The following is a 22,204-nucleotide window of genomic DNA, read 5'->3' as shown; positions in this document are numbered from 1 at the left end:
GAAATTCCCGGGTCGACCCCTGTCACACAGAACACAGATTATCTCTGCAATATACAGTGTGTCATAATAAATGGACTGCTTTATGGCGCACAGGGATGAGGTCATGAAAAGTGCAGCCCGTGCACCGCCATCTCAGCCAATAAGCGCTGCTTACTATGCCCGGAGTAGAAAAACCCGGGTCGGCACCTTTCAAACAGCAGCCAACCCGTGTAAGACCCAGGAAAAACCCAGGTAAATACCTGGGTCGAAGACAGAAAAAAAACCCAGGTCGACCCGGCTAGAGCCAGAAAAATTACCGGGTTCCTTTCTGAAAGGGGTATGTTCTGAGAGGCATGGGTGGCTACAGTAGCTGGAGGGTGTGCTGGTCCTTGTAATGCCATATTGGAGGTTCCAGGTGAGTTAGTTGTATGTGCTATTATCATATAGCATAAGAAAATGCATAAATGTTATGACCCAAAGTGGGTGCTATTATCATGTAGTTTGGGACCACCAAAAGCAGAGATGCAGAATTTTAAAAATAGAAATAAATAGATCCATCAATAAACTTAAATTCTTTACTCATCTAGGCAAACACTATTGAGCAAGCTCATTAAGGGTCTATTCAGTAACACTTAATTTATACAAAAGCAGGTGAATAGGGGAGATTCAGTTTAGTGCTAGAGGATTTCTGCTTGCACCTTCCTGAGATGCGAGTAGAAATCTGACTAAACTAGGGCCGCAATGCTGTTTTCCTGCTTAGCACGTGCGCTAACAGCATCGCGGCCGGCAAGTAAGTCGGAGAATGCCGGTTACCGTACCTAAACACCCGGCTTAGGGCGTGGGTACTGGCATCTCCTGACTAAGGGCCTGATTCAGCAAGGAACGCAGTTGCTAATACGCACACAATCGGTCGACTGTTGCGTACTGCATATTCGTATGCATCGCGGTGCGCAAACTAGCAATTGCATTCGGAACTGCGATTGCAGAGGCTTTGCAGATCCAGAGCAGATTAATTGACAGGAAGTGCCATTTGTGGGTAGCGACGGGGGGTGGTCGGGTGAACGCAGGCGTGCCAGTGCATTGCAATGCTGTTGCAGGGGCGTGCATAAATTATCCACTGAGTGGTCATAAGCAGCCATAGCACTGATAGCGTGCGTGATTGTTAGCAATTTCTGAGTATGCTCAGAGCATGTGCAAGTGTGCATATGGGTCTGATGTTACTCGATGTTAGCGATTGTTTCGCTCTGTTGCCCTATTATACAGATGTGAGTAAGAGGAAGTGGGCGCCCTTATGTCAGGCTGCGATCGCAATGTGAATGCAAACATTTAAATAGCGCCGCTCATATTAGCAACTGCGGTGCATGTGTATAAGCAGAATTGCGATCCGTAGTGAATTAGGCCCTAAGTGCAGGACGCGATGAGTACAATTGAATAGCTCCGGAAACTCCTTCCGGGATCTATTCATATCACGCTGAATTGAATCATCCCCAATGATGTATGAAATGAGTGTGTATATAGATACAGGGCCTGATGCAGAGTTGAAGCTTTGATTATGGACGAATGGAGCGTTTCTTTTACATTCTACGCAGGGGCATCTTAAGAGAGGAGGGGGCCCGTGTGCACTTCCCGTGCGGGGCCCCCTCCTCTCTCCCCGGTGGCCGGCAGCCGACTGACGTGGCTAGCCAGCCACCGGAGCCTTAATAAACTCCGGGCATTAGAGTGCACTCGGAGTCTACTGCGCATGTGCAGAACACAGGAAAAATTTTCCCGTGTTCTGAGCAGCGCTGACACCCAACGCGGGACCATGGACAGGTAAGTTTAAAATAATATGGGTGCAGTGTGTGCGGTGCGGGCCCCCCCTGGACCTGGGGGCCCGTGTGCCCCGCACACACTGCACCCATTATAGATACGCCACTGATTCTGCGCATGGGAATGCAGCGTCCATCTTTGTGTATGCAGCGTCCATCTTTGTGTATACACGGGCAATCCTGAGTCGGACGGATTTTGGCAGCTTCTTGCTATTCAGGAAATGGGCATTTCTGGCTAGCAACTGTGTTATGGATGGAAGAGAAGGGTCACCTGGGCGTTTTGGTGGCGTGCTGCCAGAGTTACCATTAGGTGGTGTGTATGCAGTGTGAATACTGTATCTCCTGCACGCAGCATAGGGTAGGTGTAAATGCTGATGATAGTGGTGACCAGTCATTTGCTGCTGCGGCGTTGCTTACATAAAAATGTTCGCGACTCAGAATACTGCCACAGAATCACATTGCATACTGATAAATGTGTATGCATTAAGTGTGACCCAGAATCACGTCAATCTTTTAAACACACTGTTTTGGACATATAGAGTATTCTCCAACTTTGGCCCGTATTCATTTAGGTGTGAAAAGCCGAGATCCACGAAAAAGTTTTCCCAATTGCGACTTTTCGCCTGTTGGAAAAGTATCGCCATATTCAATTGCATTCACTTTTTGCATACGTGAAAATGCAATGCAATGTCCTTATGCTTGGGTAAGCTTTGGATACATACATAGCATATTTTTGCAACTGTGCTCTGTGCAAAATCACAGCTGCAATTGCATTAGCATCAATCTCTGAATCAGGCCCTCAGCTGGGTAGTAAAAATCTGTTATAAGAGCTGTACGTTTTTATTTAGTGTCCTCATTATCGGATACTTGTTTTTTTAAGCATTGTCCTATGGTCTACCAAAGTGGCCTGGTCTATTGTTTTTTTCACATTTGTTGACCAGTTGGGTCGGGATTTACGGCCATCATAAATGGAAAACTGAATGGGAAAACAGTAGAAGAAATATTGTGGTGTGCCAAACACAGGTGCAACATTTTAGCTTAGGAGATATCGGTCCAGGTAGTCAGGGCCAGTGCAAGGTTTCTGGGTGGCCTATGCAAGATTTCACCAACTGCCCCTGCTCCTTCCAATTTTTTTGTGGACTCAGTGGCACCCTCCAGTGGCCGGCGTCCCTAGGCAGCTGCCTAAAGCTGCCTAATGGTAGCACTGGCCCTGAAGGTAGTAAGCCTTTACACAATGAAGAAACGTGATAGACGATGTGAAAACAACTAGTTCTAAAAAAATACACCTTCTTTATTAGCTGTCCTGCCACATTAACATGCATAACATAGGTTTGGATGTCATAAACAACCTAGCCTACTTCCAACCATATAAAACAAGTTGTGCTGTTAGGGGAACTGTGACCAAGATGCTGGGGTCTTAACTACTGATTATTAAATCCCCGGGGTTTCCTTATCGAATGTGGCATTATATGCATAGGGATAGTGATCTCCAGAGCGGTAACTAGACTTTTTGGTGCCCTGTGCCAGAGAGAGCATTGGCGCCCCACCCCCTATTTTTTAAATAGGGACATGAGATAGTACACCTAAAAAAGGGCCATCATGTGGAAGGGCTAGAGGGAAGAGATAGGAGATGCCAGGAGATGCTAGGGATAAAAGAAAAGGAAGCTACAAGTGAGAATGATAAACAGGAAAATTTACATGCCCAAACAGCGCCCCCTGCCATGTGGTGCCCTGTGCCATGGCACTGGTCGCACTACCCTAGTTACAGCCCTGGTGATCTCTATGAGATTGCATTTCCTAAAGGCCTACCACAGATTGGAGTTTCCATTTGGACACTGGTTACATGTAAACTGGGTGCCTCCCATAGTTTAATATTTAAGGGACTCTGGGAGATGGATCAAACCTTTGAGAGAGATAAAGTAGTAATCCCTCAGCTTGTGTCATTTTACAAACTGTGCTAGATAAATGATAGCTGATTGGTTGCTATGGACCACTTCTCCACTTTATCTCTCTCAAAGGTTTGATACATCTCCCTTTCAGGATGGGCTGTATCAATCAAACCTTCTAAAAACGTGAAATGGAGGTGTTACCTATATCAACCAATCAGCTTCTAGCTATCACCTGTTTTCCTGTCCGTAGTTTGAGACCTCACGCTGTCAGGACTGCGACTACTTCAGTACATAAAGATAGATTACTTTTTCCAAAGTTACTTTGTGGTCGTTGGAGGAGTTATCCTGCTTGCTGGCGTTCTTCACATACAGGGGATAGAGAGTTAAAGTGATCATCTGTTTCCAAGGTGTTGCTAGATTGCTCATTATTTCAAACCTGATTTCATTTGGGTCACATGTTCTGAACTTCCTATGGATCACAGACCTCTAGTATAAAGCCTGTTACTAACTGTGTCTCAGTGTCTGTGCAACATTACTTTCAGGTCTTTCTTGGACTCCTGCCAGATCCCTGCTTAACCTGTGGGTTGCTGTGGACTTCGCTATATCCCCACTCATATGAAGATGGGCGGTAGAACTGCGCTCGCGTTGACCAGGGGGTGGTGTATTGTGGTTTCGGGGTGCTGCACCTTTGTGTGGGAGTACCTTTCCCGCACTGAAAACGTATGGGGGTAGGGGGGGTAAGGTGCGCTCTTCCTGCTAGTACTGGTGATGACTTGTGTGTGTTTGTGAGTGGTGTTAATTAGAATGTTTCTTCTGGTGGTGGTAATGTTTTGGGAGTGAGGAGGGTGTGATTGGGTATGGAGTGTAGTTTGGAGTAATGTGAAAAGGGGAATGGAATAGGATCAAAATGAGGCCAGCGAGACACAGTAATTTTGGGCAAAATCTTTTATTGAGTAGTCACAATGCTGCTCTGTTAAGATCCCGGGCAGGTGAGTGGGGTTCAGTGATGAGTGGTGATGAGACTGGGGAGGTAGGTGGACCCTTTTAGGGGGCTCCTTCCCGTGCGGTTCAGTGACCTTGCACGTCACCCCTGCTGGACCTATGGTCGACAGTCTAGGAAGTCTCGGGGGGTGGGGGGATTTGCAGAGTGGGTTGGAACACCTGTGCGGCGTCCCGCGTGTTGGTGTGAGTCTTGGCAGTACTTACCTACCGGTAGGTTTTTTGTTGTGGTGATGTAGGTCGATGTTGCGGCCATTGCAGATTGGTTGGAAGCTGCAGGTTTGTTGGTGAGCTGGATCAGCGTGTTGCTGGTGTGCTGCAAGTGCATGGCTGTTCTGATTGGTCTGCGGAGGTCAGCGACCGTAGTATGCAGCTGAAATTGGCTCTTGGTCGTGCCGCTGGTGGTGCAGAGCCAGAGGTGTGGATGGATGAGCTGCTGAGAGGCTGGGCTGCAGCGTGTGTGCTGGGACCACCCCTGGGGGGTGGTCTGCCCGGGATACTGATTCAAAAAAAGCCAGGGAGGAGGGGGGATGTGGAAAGTGTGACCGGGATGGAGCTGGTCACTGGCGATGTTGGCTGGGCGGACTTGCGGCCGGATGTGCGGGATGCTCTTATCACTGACGGTCCCTCGTGGAAATGGGGATCGACGGTGGAGACACCCCTGGCCAGGAGTGAGTTGCTGAGCACGCCTGGGAGCAGGGGGGGAGAGGGGCTGGTCCGGGGTGGAGCCGGTCACTGGAGGTGTGAGCGGTGCGGACCAGCAGGCGGGTGGGCTGAGAGCTTTCTGCACTGGTGGTCCCTGGTGGGGATGGGGATCTTTAGTGGAGGTCAGCCTGGATCGGTGTCGGGTGCCTTCTTCAAGGAGGTGTTGGAGACCCTCACATCAAACCCGACACCGATCCTAGAAGCCTGCCTCCTCCCAGGAGTCTCAAGTGTCGGCAGCCGTGACACACGCTTTGTCCCCTAGTTGGGTTCAACCCTCATGAGAGCATCCTGCCTGCCATGGTAACTCTCCCACTATGCACGTGACTCAGCCCCAACCAGTGCATTATGGGTTGCTGTAACTGAGACAAGGAGCTGCCCAGTACATTGTGTGGTTTAAAGTCTCTTGCAGCTACGTGAGTCTATGACTCCCTGGCTTCTACCGCAACATCAGGGTATCATACACTACATACTGGTAGTTTATCTGGATTCTGACAAAATCAACACAAGTGTGTATGTGTATGAGTGTGAGAGCTGGTCAGTTAGAGATTTTATAATGTAAGCTCCAGGGACTGATATGAGTGACATATATTCTCTGTACAGCACTGCGTAAATAGATGGTGCTATATAAATAAACAAAATATAAAATTATGTGTGATTTTAGCCCATGATATTTAAATTATTTATTACCAGTTATTCATATGGTGCAAATATATGCTGCAGCACTTTACAGAGAATATATGCACAACAGTACCTGCACTAGTGGAGCTTGCAATATAAATTCCCTACCACATCCTCACACACATATGTGGAAAGCCGTGCTGGGATCAAGTGGCTGATCCCCACACCGGCACGGCTGCAGGGGCAAGTGGGGATGTGTCACTGTTTCTGTTCCCAGCATCGGATAAACAGGTGCGGCGGCTGAGACTTGGCCCTTTACGCAAGCTGACTGCAGCTCGCCCCCCGATAGCCTTGATGCAGTATCAGGCGTGACAGGTTTTTGGCTTTGGCCACGAGCCAATCACGGCTCGGGGTCCAGCAGCCAATAGCAGACAGCCGCGGTGAGCCTTGTCCACTCTCAGAATATTATATTAGCCGCTGCTGAGCGGGAAAAGTTAGTTCAGCGGCGGAGAGGGAGGAAAGAAGACCATCTGAAGAACCAAGGAGAGGAGCCGCGACAAGAGTTCAGGCGGCCGCGGAAGAGGCCAGAAGACGCCACTGTCAACAAAGATGGCTGGATGCGGGGAAGAGGTGGCGACGCCGTTGGCCAGGATGGGTCAGCAGCAGAATAAGTTGAGCGCTTCTCCCAACTTACCAGTAGGTGACCTTGGGTCACTGGTATTGTTTAATTCCCCCTACACCGCCAGGGCAATCGGGTACTAGGCCCGTGGGCACAGTCAGACATTAGGCAGGCATCAGGCCCGGGTGCCATAGGAGGTGTTAGGCCCTATAGATTGCAATTGCCCCTTTTAGGAGTGAGTACCTAGGTGTTAGGCCCAGGCCACTAAGTGAGCCCCTTGGTTAGGCAGACCCGTAGGTCTGTGCCCTCAATAAAGTGGCTTTATAGGCAGAAGTCACTGTGTACCCGGCATTAGACAGGCCTGTAGGCCTGAGCCTTCATTAAGAAAAGGGAACTTTGGGCATTAGGCCCAGGTCCCTTCTCTGTGCCCCTGAAGTAGGCAGGCTAATAGCCTGAGCAACCAATAAGACCCTGGGCATTAGGCCCAGGGCACTGAGCCAATGAGAGTGACTGGGCAGTAGGCCCAGTTCACTAAAATTATAATCGCATAGGTGGACCCCTGCATAAATATATACATACCAGAGGTGTGTTGTCAGCCTGAGGCTCCCACCCTCTGTGACCCCAGCTCCCCGCACCCATAGAAAACTGTGGAGGAGTGGCCCCAGCTCCCCGCACCCGTAGAAAACTCATACCCTATGGAGAGTTGTCAGGGTCTCACTTAAGCATAATTTTTGTCAGCTAGAAGAGGAGCTGGCCAGCTCTAGTTAGGCAGGTAGCAAACATTTAAGAGACAGTACTGTGTCTTGCTCTTGTGTAATTTCCGTCTGTCATGGTGGTTATTGTTCCGTGCAGGGCAAAAGTTAAAATTGTTTATTGTTAAACGTACCGCATTACACACAACATAGATTGAGAGCGATGTTGTCATATTAAGTGTAGTGGTGTGACACACTTAATTTAGGTTTAGGCCCTGCACGGCTGTGGTATTTGGTTATCTGATTACAGGAACCTGTAGGCGAGTGAGCAGATGAAGAACAAGAGTGGACACGGTGAGAAACATCTGTGTGTACTGTCTATTATTGTCTGTTTGTCTCTTCCTGTCTTTCTTCCTTCAGGGCGTACAGTGGACCTTGAACCCCAGTCCCAGTGCAAGGTAGAGTCTTCACCTGGTGTGTGAGTACCTACAGTATAGGTGAAACTCAGGACCTGTGGCCAAAAGTGCCAGTGATGCTCTTCACTTAAAAATCAAATTCCTGTTTTACGTGGTCCTCGGTCCAGTTGGGCGTATGGGTGAGCGTTGATAAAGGACAGCTCTCACAACATCTCCTTCCTCCTAGGTCATCGTGTCCGTGTCCAGATTGATGTACTAGGACTGTCTATTCACCATACAGCCTAAAGTTGAGAGGGTGCGACGCCAAGTAAGCCACGAAAGTACACCTGCACAGTAGCAGTCAGCGCACCGCACCCCTCTTACACATACACACTAGGGTTAATTTTTGTTGGGAGCCAATTAACCTACCAGTATATCTTTGGAGCGTGGGAGGAAACTGGAGCACCTGTAGGAAACCCATGCAAACACCGTGAGAATATACAACCCACATCAGGGCTGTAGTGTAAATCTAACCCATGACCTCAATGCTGTGAGGTAGTAATGCTAGCCATTGCACCACCTCTGCTGCAGTACCAGAATGCCAGCGGTGCAGTCGTGGGGGTCGTCCCAGGGGGCCCCACACATAGGTTACAATTTTTTATTTTAATTGCACATGAAAATGCCACCACCTTCCTGCAGGGATTGCACAAACCACTGCAATGATCCTGATCACAAACTGCTTATGATTCACAGATTGTGTGTGAATTAGATGCAGTTCATGGCTAGGATCATCTGCCCTGGCAGAACCCCATGCCCACCTTCTCTCAGTGTGCACCATTCTATCAAGATCTCAACAGAACTCCCCTTTCTAAGGGGGCCTATTTAGTGTGGCCTGTCTACTGTGTATTTCCCCTCCCCTGGTTACCTCAAGGTGAAGAAGGACGGAGCTTCCAATCGGTGCACAGTAAAGGTGAGCCATTTGCGCAAACTGACAGGTCTGTTAGCCAAAGATGAGTGTTTAATGTTGCATTTCAGTGTTTAACTATAGTATGACTAAAATGTTCATAATTTCAGAATTAAAAATGGAAATCTATTCTTGCTTTTAGTACACTAATGGTAAATGAAGTTGATTTTGTGGGGTCATCAAACTTACAGTAAAATACAAACCAAAGGAGACGTGTCCACCAGTTATCTCTTCCTGGTTTTTCTGTATTCATTTGATTTAAAACAAATGTTCAATGACATTGTTACCTCAGCAACACAGCAATTAGCATTAATCTAATCTGTGCTGGTTTGGATATGTAGGAATTATTTTTACTGACCACTGTATTTAGGGAGTATAGATACAGTAGGTGCTGTGTTCTGCACTGCATTCAACAGGTGAACACAACTATAACGTATTTTAAAATATTGATACACAGATCCAGGCCTGACATCAAGGTATACAGAGAGTACAATTGTAAGGTGCCCGAACTTACAGGGGTCCCACCAAAACCAATGAAAACTGCTTTTGAATCATGGACTGTGAGTGTAGAGAGGGTCCTCCTGTTTTATCTGTACTGAGCATCAAAATTCTGTATGGTGGCCACTGGGATGCTGTGTGTACTATGTGACGGTCACTGAAATACTGTACTGTCTGCATTGTATGGCGGTCACTATAATGATCTGTGTACTGTATGACAGGAATGGGTATGAAATACCGCTGGCCGCATGGCCCGACAGGAGCAGAGTGCGACGCAGCGGAAGCCCGACAGCGCTGGAAATCCCGATCATGGATAGGTAAGTATCCACTAACCTAACCCCCCTAACCCTAACCCTCCTTAGGGGTGCCTAACCCTAACTTCCCCCCCAAGTGCCTAACCCTAATCCCCCCTCTAAGTGCCTAACCCTAACCACCCCCTTCCCCGCTACCTAAACCTAAGTCCCCCGGGGGGGTGCCTAACCCTAAGTCCCCCCCGGGGTGCCTAACCCTAACCCTCCCTCCCCCTAGCCTAACCCTAACCCTCCCGGGGGGGTGCCTAACCCTAAGTCCCCTCCGGGAGCCCTAAACCTAACCCTCCCCCCCCCGCGGCTGTCCACTCGCGGCGCCCGGCATCACTACGATCGTGATGCCGGGCGCCGGTCTCCCGGCGTCGGGGAAATGCGGGCGTCTACATCTAGACGCCCGGCATTTCACCCATGCCGGGATAAGACAGTCGGGAAGCCGGCTGTCGGTATATAGGCAGTCGACTTCCCAATTGCTTCCCATATGACAATGCTGTGTGTGCTGCATGATGTTCACTGTGATGCTGTCTGTACTGTATGACATTTACTAGGATACTGTGTGTACTATATGGCAGTCACTGGGATTCTGTGTGTACTGCATTGCAGTTAATATATCATCTTGACAATTTTATTGTTTGGGATCTCCACAATTTAAATGCCCTGGGGCCAGAGCCGGCTCTTGGGGTGTTTGACCAGTGCGGTCGAACAGGGGCGCCACCCCATAGAGGGCGCACACCTCCCGACATCCCGATTCAGCGGGACAGCACTGTCCCGTTTGTTCCACCCATTGGCCAAAGTGTCGCGCGGGTGGTCTGATCGGGAGGTTGGGTACCCCACCGCCATAGCTGTGCGAGGGTGCCGGACCCCGGAGTAGCTGAATGGATGCTGCCTACATGCGTGCGGCATCCATTCAGTGCCAGGAGAGGGCTGGGGGAAGCCCAGCTAGTGACGGAGTGCTGGGCTTGCCCCCAGCCTGATGTTACACGGGAGGCATGCTTCGTGGGCACGCCCCAAATAATGTCACTTGGGGCGTGGCCTATGGTAATTAGGCCATGCCCCCATTTTCTATCCCTGGAGCCGGCCCTGCCTGGGGCACCCATAAACCTTAATCCAGGTCCATTATAAAATATGATTTTACTAGCAGAATTGTAAACTATTGCCCAGCCACAGGGAAGCGGCAATGCAATACCGTACACTTAATATGCTAATGCAGCAGGAGGCATATGGTGTAAATAGATTTCTCCTGACAGCATTGCAGATCCAAGTGCTGGATCCTAAGACTCAGAATCTGAGCTTCTGCGAGACCATCTGTAATCTGAGTTACCCTGAGGTTACTCAGATTGCCCCTTCACCATCGTACAGGATGTAGAGACAGGATTTCCAAATGCATGAATTTAGAACAAAGCAGAACAAAAGTTGCAACATATACTATTCTAGTAGCTAGTAATGGAATTACCTAGAGGCTACAGTCCAGTAAAAATCCGCCACTGTCCATCACCCTAGTGATCTTTGGTACCAGTCCTTCACAATGCCGAGATTATCGGCACTGTGTAGCGGGAGCGGGGCCAAAATGATGTGATTGCATGACCATGCCCCTGCTCCGCCCACAACCACCGGCCATGCCCCCAATTTTACCGATCTGGCTGCCCCCTCCCGGACGGGGCAGCCAGAAAGTCAGCATCTCTGCTGTAGCAGTAGCTTGGCAACTGCAGTTCCCCATAAGTCTAAAGGTAGGAGCTGCTACTGCATGTTGTCAAATAGTTTTACTGTGTATGATATTTATGTTTATTTATACACTATATATATATATATATATATATATATATATTATGTTGAAGCCGGATAATTGGCTGAGACAAGATCGGTTTAAAATTAGATTGGGGTGACGCCATTTTGCGACTGGCAACGAGACGCCATTTTGCGACTGGCCGCCCAGCGCCATTTTAGTGAATCTCGCCCATTATAAGTACATACTGCGATGCTATTATTTAGCATCGTGCGATTCCCACGCAATAGAAAGAAGTTAAAAGTCCTCACCACATAAATACAGACAGTCACTAAAACATATAAAATGATTAACCCTGCAAAACACGTACCATGGTGTACTCCACAAAACACATAGTCGCACAGTGCTAACTAGCGTCTTTTCCCCATTCCCCAATACTTACACACTGCACACTTACATAAAAGGTTCCCTAGTATTAAAGTGTAATATTCAAGGTTTATTCAGTAATTATTAATGTTGTGAAATAAAGGTTATTTGATATCTAAGGTTTAGTGCATGGTAAGCAGACCGTGTTTGGTGTTGTACTGATCCACTGTGTCTCAACAGATTTCCGGTATCATCGGTGAGGAGATCGCAACATGCGTCTGCAAACTATGGACTATAGAGAGTTAGAACATTAAAATGTACTTTGTAATGTTACCAGCTTAGATTAGCATGCAGCCGGAAAAAGAATACAAAGGGCTGTTGGAGGCTGACTAGTATCCATTTGAATTGACCTATGAACTATCCTGTAACAAAAGCACCTTTAAGAAGAACCAATGGAATCATGCCAATCTGTTCTATTGTATTGCCTATTCCTGTAAGTGTATATATGTGCGCTCTCTGCCCCCAATAGAGAGCCTTCTTGCTGTGCTGTTGACGGAGGTTTCTATTGCTGATGCCGGTATCTGGGCCCAGAGCGCGTGCCTGTACCTTGGGTCTGTATGATTTATTTGTGCTAATTGTCTTTAGATCACAGCGTGTAACCATCTGTTCTTATATTGAAAAATAACTTTTTGTGCTTTGGAACCACACTCAAAGTCTGAAAGCATTTATTTACTGTGTTTACTCATTATGCTAAATAGCGACAATTTTAGAAGGTATAGGCAGGATTTTAGAAGGTATAGACAGGATTGCATAGAGGTTTTAAAGAGGTATCGATAATTATATGGTATATGGTCTGAATGGTACTGTGGGTTGCCCTGGCACTAGTTTTGTCTGTCACAAGCTGGCTGCACTAGGATCCACCTGTCAAAAAAAGGAATTACACCAGGAATCCTGGAATAGTAGCAAAAAACATAAAAGCAAATATAACTGGCAGATCACGTGATTCAAACATGCATGTCGCGGGTAACTGTCTCACCCCGCCCTCCCCTCCCACACACGCATACACACCCACCCAAGTGTTCTCCTGCTAATGAAAAAAATGTATTAACTCAAAAGTTTCTTAATTAGTTGGTGTATAATGAATGAACATTGTACAGATAAAGAAAGAGTGCAACATTGCACTAGACTTTAGACAGAGAGTTCATCATGGAACCCCTAAGGCTTCTGGGGAAAGTAACTGCACCGCACGAGTCTGGATATATTCCGTAATGTGAAAGGGAATTACTGAGTCTATGTAACACAAGATTTGTAAGTGGAGGCTGAAGACAGCACATTCATTTGCTTGGCATCTATCCCTCTGTGCCTGTCAAAAACTCCTTAACCCTTCATTGGAAACAAAACAGTTCCAGGCTTAAGCTAAATCATGCAGACTGTAAATGACCAGTTCAAGAAACTAACAAGTAAAAACTGGCAACAACAAAAAAAAAACATAAAATTGTCTGAGACTAGCACTGCTGTGTGAAACGACTTTTTCTTTTGATAAAATATTTAGATTTTCACAACAAAATTTTATGGAAAAAAAAAAGACAATCAAAATCATTTCATTCTTTCCTAATCTAATGTATTTATTATATAACACCATTAGTGTGGGAGGTAGGTGTTTGTATGTGTGCGCATTCGGTTGTTCTAGATAATATAGTGTATAGTGTATAATACAGGGTTTTCCATGTTGTGTTCTGGCCCATAACCTGTTAAACAGTCAGGACTTTTTTTGCTCTTAAACATGGTACAAACCTCATTTTTTTATTCATGTTATAAGTATTTAACATTCCCAGCATAAATAATTATTCTTCCCAAGGATTTCCTTTTATTCTTTAATATATCCAGTCACTTATCTTGTTGCGTTTGCAAATATCATATGAATTCTCTTGAGATAAAAATAGTGCTAGATGATTAGTTAGGCAAGTTCACTTGACACCATTCCCTATCTGTGACGCTGGGACCTCAGATCTGTATATGGTATGCAACTTAAAGTATATATAAATGGGGCTAGCCCAGAGTAGGAGTCTCAGCAAGCACTCCACTGCCAAGCAGATAGCCTAACTGCCCAGCCCCAAACACCACAAGGTAAGATATGAAGATGCAGACATGTGAGTCATAGGACATCAAGGAAGGGTCTACAATTGCAAAGGACTGGAACAGAAGGATACAACTGAAGCAGACAAGGAATATTATAATTATTGTTATTATTATTATTTTTTTATTTTATTATGATCGCACCAGAATACTCAACAATGCTTTATAATTGGGCCAAGAAATAAGAAAATATATATATATAAATTAAAAATATACATAATGCAAAACATTTCACTGCAAAACTAGAGAAATGAAAAGTTAAGATTTATAACTGATCTAGAAAATAATAATAATATGTATGATAAAAATGTTGCTATAAAATGTTGCTATATAAAAAAATATTGTTTAAATTATATTATAGCATTTTTCACTCCTATATTTTATTCTATATATAAAGGAAATGTTATGGGGTTTTCATAACTGATCTAGGCTGCTAGAGCATTCTGCAATGGTCACAAATGTTAAAACCTCAAACATTTTGCAGTGCTGAGATCAGACAAAAGTGGAGTGCTTGGGGACCCATGTTATTTCTTAATGGCAAAAAACAAATTCTAGATTTTTTTTTTCATTTACAGCACAAAATGTCTATCACTGACATTCTGTCCGCTAAGGACATTGAGGCTGCCCTGAAGAGTGTAGAGGGTAAGTTACAGACTTCTGCTTCTTCTAAAACAATAACAAAAAGTGACATAAATTGCTAACATTATAGTTGTAAAGGTAGCTTTAATTAATCACAATATATTTTGTAGTTATACACTATTTATTTTGATAAATGATGATTGCTTAAATTAAAATATGCATAAACGGAAAGGTCAGATTAGTTCTGTTCTTAATGTTTACTTATAGTACACTAGATAGAATAATCAAAATAATTTTCTATTTCATAGAATTTTATTTTACTAAGATACAGTGATAGATATCAAACTGATTGAAAATACTGTTGAATTTTTTTTTTTTTTAATGGTAAACATTGCCTAAAAAAGTGCTTAATTTCTCAGTGGAGGCAATGTCATTTTAGATCAGACTTACATTATATTTTATTATTATTATTATTATTATTATTATTATTATTATTATTTTTATATGAAAATAATACCTAGAAAACCTCCATAAAATACAATAACAGATTATTTCAGATGGTATTAAGTGGGTTACTTGTGAAGATGCTTACATGGAATAAAACTTTTTTTTTTTATCAGCCGATGGCTCATTTGATTACAAAACCTTCTTCAAGACAGTTGGTCTTAGTGGAAAGTCCTCTGATCAGGCCAAGAAGGTTTTTGAAATTCTTGATAGAGACCGCAGTGGATTCATTGAGGAAGATGAACTTGGGTAAGGGTATATATTTAAATTACAATTTATATTAAAATAAATCCATTTCTAATTATTACACCAGTTGTCCTATAAATAGACCACTTAAAGATAGGATGGTCTATCATACCTAAAAAAAAATTATTTGCAGACTGCAAAATAAAATGTAAATAGGAAAACTAATTTGATTTTTCGTCACTCTAATGGCTAACTAGAATCCACACAATACTGCAATATCAGGCATACAGACAGACTAAATGCTGACCATTCAGAAACATGATAGCTTATAACTCATTCTTTTTACCATTAGACTCTTCCTGCAGAACTTTTCCGATAAAGCCAGAGCATTGAATGCAGATGAAACCAAGAAGTTCTTGAAGGCTGGTGACTCTGATGGAGATGGCAAGATTGGAGTAGATGGTAAGCTTATAGTTTTCCAGATTGATTTCTTGATTCTTCCTTAATAAGGCACCAATGAGCTTTTTCACCTTGAGCACAATGGTGTTTCAACAAATGCTAATATTTATGGTGCATGTGCAAAAGATATCAATGAGTTTGACACAGTCTTTGCTATCTTCTGCGCACGTGTCAAATTTCTAAGGATTTCTTCACAATCTCTACACCCATTATAAATATGCCCATCTTGTAATGCATGGGCATATAATTATGCTGTTTAGCAATGAGTTTGCAAGATTCTCAAAAAGTTTAAGTCAGACAAATCAATTTTGTAGTCACAATTGACTTGCACATTTGCACTATAAAGTTCCAATTTAAGTCTTATAAAACAGATGTTTATTATAGCTACAATCCTATGTTAGTCACATAGAAGTGTAAGCATAACAAATACATTGAAATATGTTAAATGAAAACAGCAATTTAAAAAAATGGCTCAAGGATCTGGGCTTTAAATTGTCCCTTGGTGCTAGAGTATAGAAATCCTTCTACTGAGCAGGTTTTATTACTATACTTCATTCTGTTGTTTTGAGTATACCTCTGCTCTTACATTTCATCTTTTAACTATAATCTTAGAGTAAAAGTGTTCCAGATTTAGAGCAGAATCCAATTTTTAGAAAATAATTAATACAAGCACCAATATCAAAAAGTTTATATTATTTAGAATTTAAATTTTAGCGCAAATGGACAAAAATGCATGTTTTGGGGTATTTAAATAATTTTCTTTTTTCTCCTGTATTGCAGAATTCCAAGCTCTGGTTAAACATTAAACAGCCAAAGACCAAAAGACAACAAGGACTGAACCCTCAATTCTCACCCAACAGGCACCTCATCCACGGCTGGCACTTATTTGTGCATTTTTATACTGTCTCATGGCATTGGAAAAATGCCTGTTTGTTAACTGTTTTTGGGACTATTGAAATATCTAACAATGTACAGGTATTCTGGTCATTTGATGTTACGTCTAAAGTGTTTTTGGATGGCACTTAGTGATTTCGACCAATCACAATGTTGAAGTTGTGGCTGGAAGATGGAAAAATAAAAACTCTTTAAATTAAATACCTTGTTTGACATAGCTTTTTCTTTTTTCTTGACGATTAGTTTAGATGCATAGTTTACATTGAGTCCATTCATTCTTACACAGAAAATTACTATTTCATTTTTACCTACCGGATAATCATACTTATTTTGTGTTTTTTTTCTACAAAACTATAGCCTTTGTTATATTTTTACATTTTGGAACATCATATAGAATTTATAACAAAGGGTTTTTCTATTATGATTATTATTATTAGTATTATTATTATTATTATTATTATTATTATTATTATTATTATTTACTTTTATTCTGTGTAATATTTATGTTAATGTAAAAAAAAACACCACCAGCTCAACTTGAGTGATTACTTTTAAATAAAAGTGATCTCATTTTTTTTTACACAACTCTCACTATTACAGGGTATTATATGACATGAATATGGTCTAAAAATCCAACATCAATCAGGACATTTTGTTCATCTCTCTCTAATGTTAACTGAGTGCCCTGTAAGATGCAAAGTTATATAACTGCCAGTTATTTCAGGTATATTGGGCAATTTGGAGACGACAATTACTTTTAACTATCGTGTTAAAAGAGACAGAATTATGTTCTGTACAACTGATATGACTAAACCCATCTATCTATCTATCTATCTATCTATCTATCTATCTATCTATCTATCTATCTATCTATCTATATAATATATATATATATATATATATATATATATATATACACAATACATACATACATACATACATACTGTATATATATATAAAATTTATTTAAAATGGTATACAGTAAGTAATAACCATTATGACTAGTTTGTCATCAGACTATCAGACTATCATCAGACTATCAGTGATACATGGGATTTATTTTAAACATAAAATAAGGATTTTAAGTCCCTTTTATAATGATGTTCACTTTTTAGTGTTTAATTCACTTTCTTAAAACACATTTAAATGCAATTTTATGTTGACAGTCCCCCAAAAAAGTGAGCGAACCGAACTGTACACATACACTGTATAATGAGCATTTCCTTTGCTACACATCAATTTGTCTGCAGGTTCAGAAGCGGTCATGCTAAGTAAAAATTGAATAAAGGTCTTTGCAATCTTTCATTTAGCACATGGTGCACTGTGCTACACGGAAGTTTTGAGATCACACTTTTAACCCTGTTAAAACAAAGGCAAAGTACAAAGTTTTATCTAAGCTTTTAACTAACCTTTTTATCCACTGCCCATGTATAAGCCCAATTGCTGCCCACCCTCACATTGCTCAGTGGTCTGTGAACTCAGCACACATCTCTTATTTCAGGTTATGTTTCACTTACAGTCCTGGCATGCTGTTGAGTTGTTTGGCATATGGACCCATTGATTGCAATGCCAGAAATCTGGATTAAATATTATGCTGTGCCAGGCGGACATAGCAGAGAGTTAGCATGGAGGAATGTCGGGTCAAAGCTCCTGTTTTGTACAAAGTAAAATGCAGCAAAGTAATAGGGTAAATCTGATGCAATTTGAGAAAGCACTGATTAGAGGGTTGCATATCTATTTACTCTGTAGGGTACACAAGGTGAATCTGAGTTCAGAGGCACTGCTTCCATTTTAGCATACACAGTATCCAACTCAAGCTTTCTTTTTATTTTTAAACTCCAGTAGCCGCAGATCCAATAGTTACTTTGGCTAAATAAATTGAAATGACAAAGAATTGCCTCTTGTATCTGTAAAAAAATAAGCTATATAAAAACAATTCTGAGATTATATTTATAAAATACTTATAGACATGGGAGTTGATTCAGAGTTGGAAGAAAACAAAAAAAAACAAATTTGTATTTTGGCAAAACCATATTGCACTGCTGGTGGGCAGATCTAAAATGTACAGAGAGACATAGCTGAGAGGGACGTCTAAATTTCAGTATGAAACTATAGCTCCTCACTATTTATGGCCTACATGCAAAAGCAGCCAGTATTTATCCTGCAAATAATAAATAAATAAATGTACAGTATTTGCACCCCTTGCTTTGCAACAAGGTTTGTCCAGGTATAAAGTTGTTCCTTTGTTCGCTTTGCTCGCAACTTTGAATGAGGTCTATGGTGTACTGTATATATTTGCCGACATAACTAGGGAAATATTTACAAATAAAACATTGGAACTTTTTTAAAATTCACTGACCACCTGCAGCACATGGATAGTGGGGTACTCTTCCATGGAACCCTATATTTTAGCACTAGAGAGACCTTCAAAGAATTTGACTATCCATAATAGTGTCTAATGTGCAGCGTAGCAATGTATTACAATTATCAAGTCTGCTGCCAGGAGGCCTTTCCCGGAACTGGCGGAAGTGTCGCAGTCATGGTGTAATATGCTGCAATGCTGCCGGTAAAGGGTGTTGTAGAGACAGGTGTGTGGGAAGGGATCATTGCCAACAGCTTTGTGGACATGATGTACTACGCTGCACTGCTGCTGATAAGGGTTATAACAGTGGTGGAGGCAGGTGTGCGGGCAGGGGCTTAATCGGGCCCTGTCCTCCCATACAGCAACCAGAGGGGTCCTCCTATGGCAGGGGTCTTCAAACTTGGCCCTCCAGCTGCTGTGGAACTACACATCCCAGCATGCACTGCCACCTTTTTGATATAACAGCATGCTAAAACTATGTGCAGTGCATGCTGGGATGTGTAGTTCCACAGCATCTGGAGGGCCAAGTTTGAAGACCCCTGTCCTATGGTAACACGCTCCATTATTTGAAGCCACAAATTGACTTGCCGAGAATCGTATTAATTTTGCTTATAGCAATGCTGCTGGTAAGAGAAGTGTAGTGCTCCAGGCTCTGCTGTGATGGGAACCAATTGTTCTGGTAATTGGGAGAACCTCTCCTATGTGTGAGACATATTTAATTAATGAGAAAACTCCATTAAAGATGGAGTAAAATAAATAACTCATAATCCTTAAAAAATAATCAGCATTTAGCACAGTCTCAGAGGTTTCTCCACTCTACCAGTCCTATGACACAGAGGCCCTCATTCAGAGCCGTACGCTCTGAACAGAGCGCACGCTCTGCATGAGGGCCGGGCTCCTTTTTCATGGAGTGTCCTCCTGGACGCTCGTATAGCTGTGGGTCACCACCCACAGGCTATACGAGCGTGCATTTTGATGGCCGCGATGGTCGTGACCATCGCGACCATCGAAACTGCGAGCCGGAGCCTGCGGTTGAGGTTTTCAACCGCAAGCTCCGGAGTGATTTTGGCTCTATCAGAGCCAAAATCACTCCCACTGACATCACTAGTGATGTCAGTGGGCCGGCTTCTGACGGGAGGCGTTCCCGTGGGAACGCCCCCGTCAGGGAGGCACGCCCCCGGCACGCCCACCAAAGGGGGCGTGCTGTCAATCAACATTGACAGCACGCCCCCTTTGATCGGACACAACGAGCGAAGGAAAGTCCTTCGCTCGTCGTGTCTGGCGCATGCGCACGACGGAGCTCCCTCCGTCGTGCGCATGCTCAGTGCAGACCATCGACCCACTTGCGAGCGTACAGCCGCTCGCGAGTGGGTCTGAATCAGGCCCAGAGTCAGCAAATGACTACTGTTTAACACTTTTAAATGGTGGCAAAGTGCATTGGAAGGGTGTAAAGGGAACCAATCTACAGTATTTACTGGTGAAATGTGTGCTGCATTTATACAGATCACATAGTGCTATCTAATGGGGAGCAACAGTCTTCTTGATTCTTGCTGTCCAAAAGGGATATAACATGACAGGAAGGGGAGAGATCCCAACTAACATGGGCTTGCTGTGTCACACTGGTTGGGGCCTGGGTGGTTCAGATGTGTCCTGAGTGAATCAGGACATGGTCTATCTGACTCTCTAGTGTTGTGTTTATTTGTTTATTATGCTATTGATAGAAATGAATTATTTGTGTCATTATCGGCCCGATTCTGAGCCATATGCACTGCGGATATAACACGCAGCAAGATGTGATATGGGCGGGTATATGGGACTGTCGCGGGTGTTTCACTGAAATCGGTTGTGTACACAGACGCTCAACAGCTCTCATAGGAGGCCAGGCTCAGACAGAGAAGCTGCACCTACAATGGAGCACCAATCTGCATTTCAGCATCTACAGATGCTTGCAGTGGGTGTCTCAGTCCTTGCCCATTGGTCTGCACGGATGTACATTTGACATTTGCATAAAGGCCCAGGCGTGGCACCAGCAAAAGACACAGACACTACTGCGTCCAACTCAGAATCAGCCCCTATTACTGCAGTTAGGTAATATTAATACAGAGGCCCCTCAGTACCAGCAACACAACACTTATGCCAAGTGGCGATATCAAATGTCGGAGGTGACAGCATGTAGTACAATAGCACTCATCTGCTGATCAGATTTCTCTACATGCCAGGGAAACATCAAAAGTTTTTTGGGCATGTTTTAGAGCACACGATGAGGTCTGTCAGCCTATCCCTCATGGGGCAAATATAACCAAGTGGCCAGGCTCTTCAGCCAGCCACTATACAATACACAGAGCATTCTAGTAACCCATATACAATACAGGCAACGTTCTTATCAGGATACAGTGCATTGTCACACATTGATGTCTCCATCACTTGCTCCTCACAAGGCAAGAAGCAGGGGGAACTGGGGGTAATGTGCAGTGTCCTAGGAAGGGGGAGGGGACAACTTGTGTGTTCAAAATCATTCATCCAAAGATGATGTCACCAGTACTCTATACAGGATCATCCTGGGAGCAGCCCTCTGCCCCCCTTTTCCACTCCACACCAAATCAAAGATAATTTAGGCCAGACTGACCTCTTAAGCTGCCCACACACATATCGATATTTTACCCGATCTGGCCGATTCCGACACATTGGTCGCACATCGCATCGTCAGATCTGCCGTGCTGTAGGGCAGATCTGACAATCTAGGATACAATACACAGTGAAAGTCTGCAGGAGAGATCGTATGAAGATTGGACACCAAATTGTGTGCATATCGTGTGCAGAGCTGCCGGGGAGAGTTTCAAGGGAAATCGTACACATCGGCTGATCGTGTGCACATCGGTATGTGTGTGGGCACCTTTATATAGGACCAGCCTACCGGTGTCCGTATCTATGACTCTATGTTAGCTGCATGCCCATATTATCACACCTAAGAACTTCAACAGGGATCCAAGGCCAGTCTAAAATTTTAAAACTTCTCTGCTGTAACCCTAATCTTATTTCACTTGTAGGACATAAATCATTCCAATTCCTTCTTTCATCTCTCCAGTTCTTAGGTTTTGATGATACAATCTGTGTTTGATAGCAATTGTAGCTACAACATTCACTATACTGCATCTGATAAACTTACAGTATAGCTAAAAGTTGTTCTCTAATGTAAAGTTTCCTATTAATAACACCATATGACTTTATTGAGTTTGTTTTGCTGAATCCAGACTGATCCCATGTCAGGTAAGTATTCTATCAGGAAACGAGATACCAGGATGTGCTAATATGATGGAATTAATAGATTAGTTTTAGGCAACCTGTATTTTAAATTTAAGGTGGAACTAAAAAGGTTCAACATGATGTACAGATGGAGAACCTGAAGTGAAAGTAATCTCATGTAATAGCTCAATAATTAATGAAAAGGAAAGTGTTCCTATCATTTCTTCATGCATTATTTCCAATATATAAACATTAGACAGGGGCTGTGTAATCCTTTGTCT

At 43.5% G+C, this 22,204-nt stretch overlaps 1 protein-coding gene across 1 annotated transcript; it reads left to right on the top strand.

Annotated features, from left to right (window-relative positions):
* The first annotated feature begins 13,611 nt into the window (after positions 1-13,611).
* Positions 13,612-16,519, top strand: LOC148538959 (parvalbumin beta-like). The gene is made up of 5 exons (XM_088451861.1): positions 13,612-13,687; positions 14,272-14,338; positions 14,896-15,028; positions 15,318-15,427; positions 16,205-16,519. Exons 2-5 carry the CDS (start codon positions 14,278-14,280, stop codon positions 16,228-16,230), a joined length of 330 nt encoding a protein of 109 aa, XP_088307987.1. The 5' UTR covers positions 13,612-13,687; positions 14,272-14,277; the 3' UTR covers positions 16,231-16,519.
* The last annotated feature ends 5,685 nt before the right edge of the window (positions 16,520-22,204 follow it).

The sequence above is a fragment of the Taudactylus pleione genome, unplaced genomic scaffold (genome assembly GCF_031769625.1).
Source record: "Taudactylus pleione unplaced genomic scaffold, aTauple2 ptg000032l, whole genome shotgun sequence".
Taxonomy (NCBI): Eukaryota; Metazoa; Chordata; class Amphibia; order Anura; family Myobatrachidae; genus Taudactylus; species Taudactylus pleione.
Note: the sequence above shows the minus strand (reverse complement) of the source record. Positions and strands in the feature narration are given on the sequence as shown.

Excerpts from the sequence above, each read along its gene's own strand:
- LOC148538959 (XM_088451861.1), top strand. The coding sequence starts at position 14,278 with ATGTCTATCACTGACATTCTGTCCGCTAAGGACATTGAGGCTGCCCTG. Across the intron at positions 14,339-14,895 it reads TGCCCTGAAGAGTGTAGAGG|CCGATGGCTCATTTGATTAC; the intron begins GTAAGTTACAGA and ends TTTTTTTATCAG. Across the intron at positions 15,428-16,204 it reads TGGCAAGATTGGAGTAGATG|AATTCCAAGCTCTGGTTAAA; the intron begins GTAAGCTTATAG and ends CCTGTATTGCAG.